At 35.6% G+C, this 13,933-nt stretch overlaps 1 protein-coding gene across 1 annotated transcript in view; it reads left to right on the forward strand.

Moving 5' to 3' along the window:
• The window catches only part of NUP107 (nucleoporin 107), a 48,622-nt gene that overhangs the window by 8,635 nt on the left and 26,054 nt on the right, over nt 1-13,933 (forward strand). Inside the window, 6 exon segments of the mRNA XM_038549967.1 lie at nt 1,123-1,226; nt 4,946-5,073; nt 5,842-5,890; nt 10,448-10,519; nt 11,093-11,181; nt 13,251-13,329. Of these exon segments, the coding sequence (XP_038405895.1) occupies nt 1,123-1,226; nt 4,946-5,073; nt 5,842-5,890; nt 10,448-10,519; nt 11,093-11,181; nt 13,251-13,329 (521 nt within the window).

The raw sequence follows: 13,933 nt of genomic DNA on the forward strand, positions 1-13,933 counted from the left end.
CCCTGGGCCAAAGGCAGGCGCCAAACCGCTGCGCCACCCAGGGATCCCTGATTTATATTTTTCTGATAATTAGTGACATGGAGCCTCTTTTCATATATCTATTGGCCGTTTGTATGTCTTCTTTGGAGAAATATCTATTTAGTTCTTCTGGCCAATTTTTAGTTAGCCTGTTTTTTTTTTTTTTTCTTTTTTTTTTTTTTTTTTTTGTTAATCAATTGTATGAGTTCTTTATATATTTTGGAATTAACCCCTTATGAGATATATGGTTTGCAAATGTTTTCTCCCATTCCGTAGGTTGTGTGTTTGCTTTTTCATTCTGTTAATTGTTTCTTTTGCAATCAATTGTTAATTGATTGCTTTGCAATCAAAGCTTTTTAGATTGGTGTAGTCTGACTTGTTGGCTTTTACTTTTGTTTCTCGTACTTTTGGTGTCATATCCAAAATATTGCCAAGACCAATGTCAAGGAGTTCTTTGCCTATATTTTTTTCCAGAAGTTTTACAGTTTCAGGTCTTATGTTTAAGTCTTTAATCCATTTCAAGTTAGTTTTTATGAGTGGTATAAGGGTCCAATTTCATTTTTCTGTATGTGGTCATCCAGTTTTCCCAGCACCATTATTGAAAAGGGTATCCTTTCCTCACTGAGTATTCTTGGTTCCTCTGTCAAATATTAGATGACTGTACATATGGGAGTCTATTTCTGGACTCATTCTTTTCCATTGGTCTGTGTGTCTTTTTTTTATGCTACTGTTACACTGTTTTGATTACTAGAGCTTTGTAGTATAGTTTGAGATCAAGAAGTATGATACCTCCAGCTGTGTTCTTCTTAGGATTGCGTTGGCTACCTGAGTTGTAGTTTTACAAGATGAAAAGAGTTCTGTGGATGGATGGTGGTGACGGTAGCACAGCAGTGTGAATGTACTTAATGCCCCTGAACTGTACACTTAAAAATGGTTAAGATGGTAAATTTTGTTATATTTATCTTACCATGGTTACAATTTTTAAGAAAATGCAGTAATAAAAAAAGGATGTATAGTTGTGTTTTTAAGTTTTCAAAGAAACAATTGGATAAGAGTATATGTTACTTAACTTTTTTGTTCCTTTTCTTTTTAAATGTGTTCTAGCATCCATGAGTATGTTTTCCGATTTCCTGCAGTCTTTCTTAAAGCACTCGTCATCTACAGTTTTTGACCTTGTAGAAGAATATGAAAACATTTGTAGTTGCCAGGTAAGTTAATTTCACTCCATGTTGGTCAGGCTTCAGTATTCTTAGTTTTTGAACAATCTCAATCTACAAATTTCCTTCTTTTTTTTAAGATTTTACTTATTTATTCATGAGAGAGAGAAAGAGAGAGAGGCAGAGACACAGGCAGAGGGAGGAGAAGCAGGCTCTATGCAGGGAGCCCGATGTGGGATTCGATCCCGGGACTCTGGGACCACGCCCCGAGTGAAAGGCAGACGCTCAACCACCGAGCCACTCAGGCATCCCATCAATCTACAAATTTCCATACTGTATTTAAGGGAGATGTCTTAGGGGTGTAGTGGCAGGAGTGGCATGGTTGGGGAGTTAGCAAGAGTAGCTGTGCTTTTTGCATATTGAAAGTTCATATAAGATTTCTTTGGGAACAAAAGGATGCTTTAAGAAAAGGAAAATCCAAAATATACAAAGAACTCTTAAAATCCAATAATTAGGAAATGAATAGTCCAATTTAAAAAATGGACGTAGGTAGCTTAGTTAAGTGTCTGATTCTTGATCTCAGCTCAGATCTTGATCTCAGGATTGTGAGTTTAAGCCCAGAGTTGGGCTCCATGATGGGTTTGGACCCTACATACAAAAAGAAAAGACAAAACATGTTAATAGGCACCACACCAGAGAAGGCACATAGATGGCAAGTAAGCATATGAAAAAATGTTCAATATCCTGTGTCATTATGGAATTGCAAATCAAAACAATGAGATGTCACTGTACCCCTATTAGAATGGCAAAAATCCCAAATACTAACAACAACGAATGATGGCAAGGATGTAGAGCAGCAGTAACTCTCGTTCATTGTTGGAGGGAATGCAAAATCGTACAGCCACTTTGGAAGGCAGTTTCTTGCACAATTGAGCATAGTCTTATATGTTTCAACAACATTCATACTCTGGTATTTACCAAAATGAATTAAAAACTTCTGCCCACACAAAAACCAGCATATAGATGTTTATAGCAGCTTTATTCATAATCGCCTAAACTTAGAAACAACCAAGATGTCCTTTAGTAAGTGAATGGATACATTAACTGTGATACATCTAGACAAAATGGAATATTGTTCAATGCTAAAACGAAATGAGCCATCAAGTCATGAAGAGATAAGGATGAACCCTAAATGCACATTTCTAAGCTACAGAAACTAGTTTGAAAAGGCTACATACTCTGAATCCAACTCTCTGACATTCTGGAAGAGGCAAAACTTGGAAAGAGTAAAAAGTTCAGTGGTTGCCTGGGGATGGGGAGAATAAGGATGAAAAGTGGAGCAGGGTGGATTTTGGGGGAGAGTGAAAGTGCTCTGTATGAGATTATAATGTGGATGCCTATCATTATCCATTTGTCAAAACCCATAGAATATACAACACCAAGAGTGAACACTTACATAAACTATGGATTTAGGGTGATAATGACAGGTCAGTGTTGGTTCATTGATGGCTGTAACAAATGTACTATTCTGGTGCTGGATATTCATAGTAAGGGGTAAAGTTGTAAGTGGAGAGAGAAAGTCATGGGAACTTAGTACTTTCCATTCAGTTTTGCTGTGAACCTAAAATTGCTTGAGAAAATTGTCTATTTATTTATTTGAGAGAGAGCATGCACCTGTGAGCACGTGCATGCACATAAGCTGGGGAAGGAACAGATGGGGAGGGAGTAGGAAGGGGAAAGAATCTCAAGCAGACTCCAGATGCCCAGTGTGGAGCCTGACTTGGGGCTCGATCTCATTACCCTGAGATCATGACCTGAGCCAAAACCAAGAGTCAGACCCTTAACCAACTGAGCTACTGAGGTACCTGTTAAAAAAAAAAGTCTATTTTTTAAAAAGGGGGAACAAGGGGTGACTGACTGACTCCGTCATAAAAGCGTGCAACTCTTGGTCTTGGGATTGTGAGTTCTAGCCCCACATTGAGTGTAGAGATTACTAAAAAAATAAATAAACTTAAAGAAGAAGGACTTCAAATAACTAGTGCATTTAAGAATGATTAAAATAATGATAGCCAATATTTTTTGAGCATTTAATATTGTTTCAATAATCAGTCTCTGAATTGTTGCATTATAAAAGAAGTAGCTTCATTAAATAACAAAAGCAATAATAATCACTTAGTGAATTACTGGAGTTAGGGTTCCAGTAGAAAATTGAATAATGAGAAGTCCAGATAACACTTTTATTAATAAACACTGCCCTTAAGATAAAAGTAACATTTCTTTGTGAACACTTTTTTTTTTAGTTTTCTTTTTTCTTTTTTTTTTCTTTTTTTTTTTTTAATTTATTTTTTATTGGTGTTCAATTTACTAACATACAGAATAACCCCCAGTGCCCGTCACCCATTCACTCCCACCCCCCGCCCTCCTCCCCTTCTACCACCCCTAGTTCGTTTCCCAGAGTTAGCAGTCTTTACGTTCTGTCTCCCTTTCTGATATTTCCCACACATTTCTTCTCCCTTCCCTTATATTCCCTTTCACTATTATTTATATTCCCCAAATGAATGAGAACATATGTTTGTCCTTCTCCGACTGACTTTCTTCACTCAGCATAATAACCTCCAGGTGAACACTTTTTAAAAGGAGGGAAACCTGCTGTGATGATAGTGATTCATTTTCTTTCTTTTTTTTTTTTTAGTGATTCATTTTCTAAATAAGAGTGATCCTGTTTCCTAGTTCTCGTAAGATAACCTTTGAGAAAAGTTTTTTTCTTTTTTTAAAAGGTTTTATTTATTCATGAGACAGGCAGAGGGAGAAGCAAGCTCCATGCAGGGAGCCCGATGTGGGACTCAATCCCGGGACCCCAGGATCACACCCTGGGCTGAAGGCAGGCGCCAAACCGCTGAGCTACCCAGGGATCTGAAAAGTTTTTTTACCCTGGGTCCTTAAACCTTCTGATAAACAATTTTGTGTGTATTTCTGGGGAGAATATCCATACTTTTCATTAGATTTTCACACATGCCTCAACTCGAGAAAGGTTAAGAACTACTGTTTTAGAACAAGGAGGGATTTTGGTTAAGTTTTGGTTAGAAATGACAATGTTTTAGTACCAATCTTTAAAAATTGTTTTTAAGATAGAGTACTTGTGCATGGGATTGGGGTAGGTGAGAGGCGATGGGGCAGAGGGAGAGAGAGAGAGAGTAATCCTAAGTAAGCTCCATGTGCAGTATGGAGCCCAACTAGGGGCTAGATCCCAAGACCCCTGAGATTATGACCCAAGTCGAAAATCATGAGTCAGACGCCCAACCAACTGAGTCTACCCAGCACCACTTAGTACCAATCTTAAAAGTTTTCTTGATTTGTTGTATAAATTTTTCAGGCATAATTTAATGATACCTTATTTTAAATTTTCTTTGCTATGCTGTTCATGTTATAGTTTTGTCGGGTATATGTTAGATTTAGCTTATCTTCTGAGTGGGTATACAAGAGGGAAAAAAATACGTACCCATGGTTATTGTTGAGTCTGAAATCTAGAGTATGTTAAACTTTTACTTAGTGTACTCATAAACACACCTTACTTCAACTTAAGGCTATTTCTAGTGGGGATGTTATATTTCGTTCAATTAAAGAAAGGCAATAGATAGGAAACATTTTTAATCATTAATAAAGTGTATTTATATATGTATATATTTAGTTTTAGCATCATGCAGTTGAAGAATACACAGTTATGACTCAGAATTATAGAAAACCTCTACATTTGTGTTTTTTTATGTCAGGTGAACATACTGAGTAAAATAGTGAGCCGGGCAACACCTGGACTTCAGAAGTTCTCAAAAACAGCCAGTATGCTCTGGCTTCTTCAACAGGAGATGGTCACTTGGAGGCTGCTGGCTTCTTTGTATAGGTAAAGTTGTATATGACTCATAAGTGAAATACACACCAGGTTACCAATAGGCAAATTAATTTTTTTTTGGCAAATTAATTTAAAAGGTAAAGTAGATTGTGTTTGGAAATAAGCTCTAACCCCCCCCAAAAAAAAAGGAAATAAGCTCTGCTCTTTTTGCTATGTATCATTTGTAATGCCTTGTCATTAGACCATTGTTAGACCATTGTTGGGGGTGAGTTAGAAGGGAAGAGGGAAATACTAGGTTATGAAGCTGGTAGCTCCCCAATATATGTCATAATGTTTTAAGAAAAGTGCTGAAAATTACTGCAATACTTAGGAGAGGATAGATAAGAAAAAGAACAGAAAAACAGACTTTATGTCAAGTGGCAGTTGGAAAGAAGTTAACCACATTTTCCTTCTCTCAGATGCCCAGTAATTTTGGCTCATTTTGCTTTTTCATTGTGATGAGAAAATCTTGAAAGTGAATCAGATTACTTAATTTTGCAATGTGATAAATTATATTAAAAACTTAGGAGGGGTGTACACTAGTAGGTCGCCATGAAAGACATTTTGCAACTTGTATTTTTAGTAAATAGCAGTTTTATTCAGGTGTCACTATCAGATCCAGAAGGTATTTATTACTTGTACCCTTGTTTTTAAAGAATGATTAAGTTTAATTGGAAACTCATTTGTTTATGCTGGATAGAATGCAAGTTTGTGTATGTATATAGTTTAAAACGTGATATGTAAATTAAAGATTTTTTATTTTGTGTTATTTTTCCTCAGAGACAGAGTACAGTCTGCGTTAGAAGAAGAAAATACATTTGCAGTTACTGTAAGCTCAAGATTAATTTTTTCCTCTATAAAGATTTAAAAATTAAAATGGCTTTTAGTAATAGAATTTGATTTTTGACCCTCCATCTTGAGTTTCTTCATTTAAAAAATTTTATATGTAAATAAAAGATAACAATCATAAAATAATCAAATACTGATTTATATTATATAGAATAAAAGGTAAAAGTCCTTTTTTATCTCTTACTCTTCAGTCTGTTTGCTACTAGACACTTTTCTGTGCATCCTTACATGTATATACATACCCATAGTTTTTTTAATGTATAGTATGATTTCATTTATACATGATACTGAGTTTCCTTCAATATTTGTTTTCTTTTTCATGTCATTTCATGTAGATTTACCATATTTTTTTCATAGTTTGCCAGAGTATAAATGAACTATAATTTTTTCAGGCATTCTGGTAAGCAACATTAGGTTGTTTCTAATATTTCTGCTATAGCAATCAGTAATGCAATGAACATTCTTTGTATGTATGTATTTGTTTGTTTGTTTATTTATTAAGATTTTACTTATTTATTCATGAGGGACACAGAGAAGGGGCGGGGAAGAGGCAGGCAGAGAAACAGGCAGAGGGAGAAGCAGGCTCCATGCAGGGAGCCCAGTGTGGGACTCAATCCCGGGTCCACAGGATCACGCCCTGGGCTGAAGGTAGCGCTAAACTGCTGAGCCACCCGGGCTGCCCCATTCTTTGTATTTATATATTCCAGTATTTCCTGCACTTCTGGAAGTGAAATTGTTGAGTCAGAGTTTGATACTGTCACATGCCTTCCCAAAGGAATATACTGATGGGTGAAAATGTTTAATACCAATCATTTGATGTTGTTGATGGAAGGAAGGTGTGTCACTTCAGCATGGATATCACTGATCATTAGCAAAGTGGAGTGTTCTTCATTCTTAAGCAATAATATTCCTAATCAAATTCTATATTCATATCCTTTGCTTATTTTCCAATTATTATTTTCTCTTACCTAAGTTAAAGATATTCTGTTACTTGTCTTCCAGCTTTATTAAAGAGGTGTTTGTCAAGTAGACATTTCCATTTTTATGTGCTCACATCTTTCAAGTTTTTTTTTTTTTTTTAAAGAAATGAGCTTTTATTTTTTTTTATTTATGATAGTCACACAGAGAGAGAGAGAGAGAGAGAGAGAGAGGCAGAGACACAGGCAGAGGGAGAAGCAGGCTCCATGCACCGGGAGCCCGACGTGGGATTCGATCCCGGGTCTCCAGGATCACGCCCTGGGCCAAAGGCAGGCGCCAAACCGCTGCGCCACCCAGGGATCCCAAGGTTTTTTCTTTTAAGATTTTATTTATTTATTCATGAGAGACACAGAGAGAGAGAGAGAGGCAGAGACACAGGCAGAGGGAGAAGCAGGCTCCACCCAGGGAGCCTGACATGGGACTCGATCCTGGGTCTCCAGGGTCAGGTCCTGGCCTGGAGGTGGCGCTAAACCGCTGAGCCACCCGGGTTGCTGGACATCTTTCAAGTTTTCCTTTGTCATTCATTATCTTGTGTCTTGTTAAGGAAGGCCTCTCCTATCTATAAATATTCTCCAATGTTTTCTTCTGAACCCAAATCTTATTTTCTACATAATAAGCTCTCGGGATTCACCTGGAGTAAGGTTTGTCTCTGAAGTAAGAAAGAGACTTAACTTTTTCCCAATGAATATCCGTTTAGTCCAACACCACTTATCAAACAAATATGTTTATCATATTTACACATAGGTCTTTTTTCTTTTATTAATTGATTCATTTGAAAACCAGTATTAGACAACTTGAGTCTTTAAATTCAGAAGTTTTGCTATTTGGTAAAGTAAGTCTTCCTCCTCATTTAAAAATACATTTTTGCACATTTTTTTCCAGCTGAACACTACAATATTCATTTTTATTTTTAAGTCTTATTGGGATATTTATTGAAGTAGTATTGAATTTGTAAATTTGAGGAGATAATGACCTCTTTACATGTTGAATCTTTCTGTTTACGATCATAGTGTATCTCCATTTACTTGGATCTTTTATAGTTTATATAAATCTGTACTCTATTAAAAGTCTATATAAATCTTACTGTGAATGGATCCTCTTTCGTATTACATTTTCTAATTAGTTATTACTGTCAAATAGAAGATTAATGATTTATTTGTAGAGCTCATAATTAGCCATTTTTCTCTGAACTCTTACTAGCTCCAATTGGTTTTTTCATTTGAATTTATCGGGTTTTCTATGTTGGCAGTAATCGTCCACGCATAGTAAGTTTCCTTTAGTCCTTCTAATCTCTTATTTCTTTAACTTGCCTTATGACATTGACTAGGAGCACCTGTATAGCATTGATGAATTGTGTTAGTAATATCAGGCATTCTTCCTGACTTTTGATAAGAATGTTTTTGTTTTATTTCAGATTAGGGTTTGCTTTGGGATGGGTATTGAATGCAATCAGAGTGTTTTTGCTTCCATGAATATCTGCTTTAATTTATTAATGTAATGGTTTGCATTTTCCTAATGTTGAATTATCTTCAAGTAGGATAAACTGTCATGATATATTCCTAAATATACTGCCAAATTTTATTAGCTAATACTTTATTGAGAACTTTTGCAAATGTATTTTCTTTTTTTTTTTTAAGATTTATTTATTTATTTATGATAGACATAGAGAGAGAGGGAGAGAGGCAGAGACACAGGAGGAGGGAGAAGCAGGCTCCGTGCCGGGAGCCTGACGTGGGACTCGATCCCGGGACTCCAGGATCACGTCCTGGGCCAAAGGCAGGCTGCAAACTGCTGAGCCACCCAGGGATCCCCTGTATTTTCTTTTTATGTGACTTATTCTCATTCAGTTTTGGTGTCTGAATTATGTTAGCTCTCTGGAACAAGATCATAAATCTCCCATTATTTATTTTTTACTCTGTTGGAAGAACATAGAAACTGCTTGTTCTTTAAGGACTTGGTAAAAATATGCCTTTAAAATTATAAGGACAGGTAGTCTTTTAAGGTTTAATTGCTTTTTATTTTCTGATTACAAAAGTAATTCATGTTTAAAGCAACTATAAATCAAAAAAGGAGAAAATACACATTTTTATAGTAAATGATTTCAACTATACATGTCTGTTAATCTCCTTTCACCAAAACTATGTTTACTATCTTTTCAATCTTTTAATTTATTCTACAAATACTGTATATTCCAATCAAGTGACATGTACATGGTGGGAGATTATCATATATTTGGTTATTTATTGAACTTACTAGTTTTAATAGTTGTCTTGATTTATTTTCCTATCTACAAATAGTGATGACTTTGGCTTTTTTTTTTTTTTTTAAGATTTTTTTTTATTTATTCATAAGAGACAGATAGAGAGGCAGAGACACAGGCCAAGGGAGAAGCAGACTCCATGCAGGGAGCCTGACGTGGGACTCGATCCCGGGTCTCCAGGGTCACGTCCTAGGCTGAAGGCAGTACTAAACTACTGAGCCACCCAGGCTGCCCGTGGCTTTTCCCCCCATACTTATTACTATTTAGTTCTTTTTCTGGTTTTATATATTAGCTAGAACTTTGAAAGTAAAGTTGAATAATTACAAGAATTCTTTTAATCTCGATTTTTAAAAGATTTTTATTTTTTAAATTTGTTTTAAAGTTTTTATTTACTAGAGAGAGTGTGTATGAGTGAGAGTGAGGGGCAGAGGAAGAGGAAGAGGGTGAGGGACAAGCTGAGCAGGGACCCTCAGATCATGACCTGAGCTGAAGTCAGATGCCTAACCAACTGAGCCACCCAGGTGCCCTTGTCTTCTGGATTTTCAAGGAATGTCTCTCTACAATAACTTTTGCTATAGGTTTCAACTAGATAGTCTATTATGTTAGCAAAATATTCTTCTATTTCTAATTTATGAAGATATTTTTATCAAGTGACATTTTGGCATCTATCAAGATGTTCATGTTGCTTTTTCCTTTAACCCACAAATAAGATGGATTAATTAATAGATTTGATCCGTACTTCTACTAGTCACAATATCTTACCTTTTGATATGCTGCTTAATATTACTTGCTAATATTTATATGAAGTTGCATTTTAAAGTCAGTCTTAAGATCCTTGCATTGTTAAGTTTTATTACCTATCAATTTCTGTGTAGGTTGATAAAGAATTTGACATTTTAATTAATTAATTAATTAATTAATTAATTTGAGTTTAAAGTTTTTAAATGTTCACTTTCTGATATGTCACATGACTATATGCTGCCCTTTATTAAGATTTTTTTGTTTGTTTCATTTTGTTCTGCATTTTATTTTTCCATACAACATCATCTCTGGGGAAGTAAGCTTTTAAAATTCTAAGTGTAGCCAGATAATTATCAGGTAAAAGCAGCTGCAAGTTGATCTAGTTTGAAATTTACTTACGAAAATTTTTCAAACATGAATATACAGATTTATCATATGGTTAAATGTTTATGGGTAATTAAATATAATTATGTCAGATTCACTTTTCCATTTGTATTAAAATAATATTCTTAGAGCATCTTTTTTTTTCTTTCCTTTCTTCAAATAATTTTTTAATAGGCTCTTAATGCCAGTGAGAAAATGGTGGTGGAAGCATTATTTCAGAGAGATTCACTTGTCCGACAAAGTCAGGTATGACTAGAATTTTGAATTTTTTTTTTTAAGATTTTATTTATTTATTCATGAGATTATTCATGAGAGACACAGAGAGGCAGAGACACAGGCCAAGGGAGAAGCAGGCTCCCTGTAGGGAGCCTGTTGTGGGACTTGATCTCGGATCCCGGGATCACACCCTGGGCCAAAGGCAGACTCTCAACTACTGAGCCACCCAGGCATCTTGAAATATTTTTTTATGAAACATGGAGAAAAGGTAGATGACATAACAAGAACTGAAACTTTTTAAACTTAAAACATTAAGATCTTTTTGATTTTTTTACATAATAAATAAAAGGCATGAAGAACCTTGTTCTTCAATTTTTGAATAATAGCCCTATTATTTCTAGCCTTTTAAGAACTGTATTATTCCTATAGAAAATTTCATTCTATGTCTTAAAAAGTAAAAAGTGGTTGGAAAAATTGTTGGTATTTTTTTAAGTAGAAACCTTTTTTTTTTTTTTTGAATTAAGGATAGAAATACCACTTCAAATAAAACACTAACAGATATTATAGTTAACACTCTTTTTTTCTTTTTTCTTTTTTTCCTAGCTGGTGGTGGATTGGCTAGAGAGCATTGCCAAAGATGAGATTGGAGATTTTTCTGATAATATTGAGTTTTATGCAAAATCCGTATATTGGTAAGTTACTAAACATTTATTCTTTTGGTTTTTTTTTAAGATTTTATTTATTCACAAGAGACACACAGAAAGAGAGAGAGGCAGAGACACAGGCAGAGGGAGAAGCAGGCTCCATGCAGGGAGCCCAACATGGGACTCCATCCCAGGTCTCCAGGATCACACCCTGGGCTGAAGGCAGTGCTAAACCGCTGAACCACCCAGGCTGCCTTAAACATTTATTCTTGAAGTCACTCAACATTGGTTTTGTTTATTTATCTTTCAATAAATAGTTCTTACTAGTAAGCTTATTCAGTCTGTCAGCAAAACAGATAAAAACCCTGCATTTATGGTGTTATAATTGTTTAAGAGACTTAGACCACAAATAAATATTTAGCCTCTTGGGTAATTAGAGCTTTGAAAAAAAGGATAGAGGATAAGAAGATGACAGTGGGTCCAACTTTAAAATAGAAAAGGTAATCAGGGCAGGCCTCTCTAAGGAAGTAATAGGTAATGAATGAAAGCAGGCAAAGCATGCAAAAATCGGGGACAAGTGTTCTAGGCAGGAACAGAAACTGCAAAGATCCTGAAAATGTAAAGTATTTACACAAGGAGGCCAGTGTGAACACAGCAAAGTATGGTAGAAAATGAGTTTGAAGAGAGTCAAATCCTATAGGACTTTTATAGGCAGGCCAGGGTAAGGCTGTGGGATTTTATTCTAAATGTGATGGAAAACCTTAAGAATTAATGACATGGTCTGATTTGTGTTTTTCAAACAATTACCTGGCTATATTTTCTTAGTAATTGTAATTCAGTCATCAAGAAGATACTTTAGCTGTGTTTCCAGCTACTTGTGATTGTTTAAAAAAAGACTTTGGCCACTACTTCCTGTAGTACTTTCAAATTAATTTAGGACCTTGAAACCAAAAAGTATCCTTAGGTTAAAGGGACAATTTATTTCAAGATTTGAAGAAAAAGTTCAGATAGTGCTTTAATCCAGTAACATTATGTCTGTACAAAGTCTGCAAGTTCATTATTAGATCTTTTCTCTGCTTAATTAGGAAATTAGAGCTATTCAGTGTTTGTTAAAAATGAACTCTTGAGTAATTGTAATTTTTCTGGGGAAAAAAATTTTCATTAAAAATTTAGAAATTTGGGCAGCCCGGGTGGCTCAGCGGTTTAGTGCCGCCTTTGGCCTGGGGGGTGATCCTAGAGACCCGGGATCGAGTCCCATGTTGGGCTCCCTGCATGGAGCCTGCTTCTCCCTCTGCCTGTGTCTCTGCCTCTTTCTCTGTGTGTGTGTGTGTGTCTCATGAATAAATGAATAAAATCTTTAAAAAAAATTCAGAAATTTAAATTAAAATCCCTAGTTAATTAAGGTTTGACCATTTTTAATGGTCAGTCTCCTTTTCTTACTGATCAGTGGAACAGAATATAGAACCCAGAAACTGACACACACTTAGATGGTCAGTTGGTATTCAATAAAGGTGTTAAAGCAATCAATGGCAGAATGAATGTCTTTTTAACAAACTATGCAGAAAAAACTAGACATCTATGCAAAAAAAGGGTCAACCTTGACACCTCCCTCACACCATACCCAGCATTTAATTCAGGATGAATCACAAAAGCTAAAACCACAGACCTTTTAGAGGAGAGCATGGGAGGACATCTTTGTGTTTGCGGATAGGCAAGAATTTCTTAGGTCGTAGGAAGCAGTAATCAGGGAAGATGGATTGGACTTCATCAAAATGAAAAACTTCATTAAGAAAGTGAAAGAGGACAAGCCACCCACTAGAAGAAAGATGTAAGATTGTAGCTGATAGAGAACTACTGCTCAATAATAAAAAGATAATGCGGTAAGAAAAGGGCAAAGATTTGAACAGATACCTCACAAAAGCAGATAGATGAATGACCAATAGACATTAAGCATGTCCAGCATTGTTAGTCATCTGAGCTAAAATACCTCTTTCTATTTAGCATTTTTGCATGTTTTTCTGAGTTTGTCCTCTGTTTTTCTTGCTTTGACTGATTTTACTTTTTTAATAGACCTATTAAAATAACCCCTGTAAAAAATTTTGTACTTTTTCTTGCAGGGAAAATACTCTGCATACCCTGAAACAGCGGCAGCTACCTTCTTACATAGGAAGTGTCCGTCCCCTTGTCACTGAATTAGTAAGTTTCTTTGAAATGAAAGTTGTCTTTGAGGTTCCATGATTGTTTTTTAAAGGCTGAGAATTTTTCTTCCTGTGGATTCTTGTTTTGGTTTCCCAAAGGTCTGCATATACTGTTTAAAACTACTTAGTTGTCTTTTGATTTTGATGGAATATGTTTGAACATATCTATGGCGCATGAATTATAAATAGTAAAAGATGGTAGAGAAAGAGATTTGCCAGCTTTAAAAACTAATATTGGTCTTACAGTAAGGTTTGACTTTAGCTGTAAGGTAATGACTTATGAAAGTTCTTGTATCTAAAAAGCAGAGGGCAGCCCCGGTGGCGCAGCGGTTTGGCGCCGCCTGTAGCCCAGGGCGTGATCCTGGAGACCCGGGATCGAGTCCCACATCAGGCTCTCTGCGTGGAGCCTGCTTCTCCCTCTGCCTGTGTCTCTGCCTCTCTCTCTCTCTCTCTCTCTCTCTTTCTCTCTCATGAATAAATAAATAAAATCTTTAAAAATAAAAAAATAAAAAATAAAAAAAATAAAAAGCAGAGAGAAAAAAAGCTTCAAATTAGCTTGAGGTTAGAAAGGTCATTCTAGAATTTGAGTAATAGGAATAATA

Source organism: Canis lupus, chromosome 10 (assembly GCF_011100685.1).
Source record: "Canis lupus familiaris isolate Mischka breed German Shepherd chromosome 10, alternate assembly UU_Cfam_GSD_1.0, whole genome shotgun sequence".
NCBI classification, from domain to species: domain Eukaryota; kingdom Metazoa; phylum Chordata; class Mammalia; order Carnivora; family Canidae; genus Canis; species Canis lupus.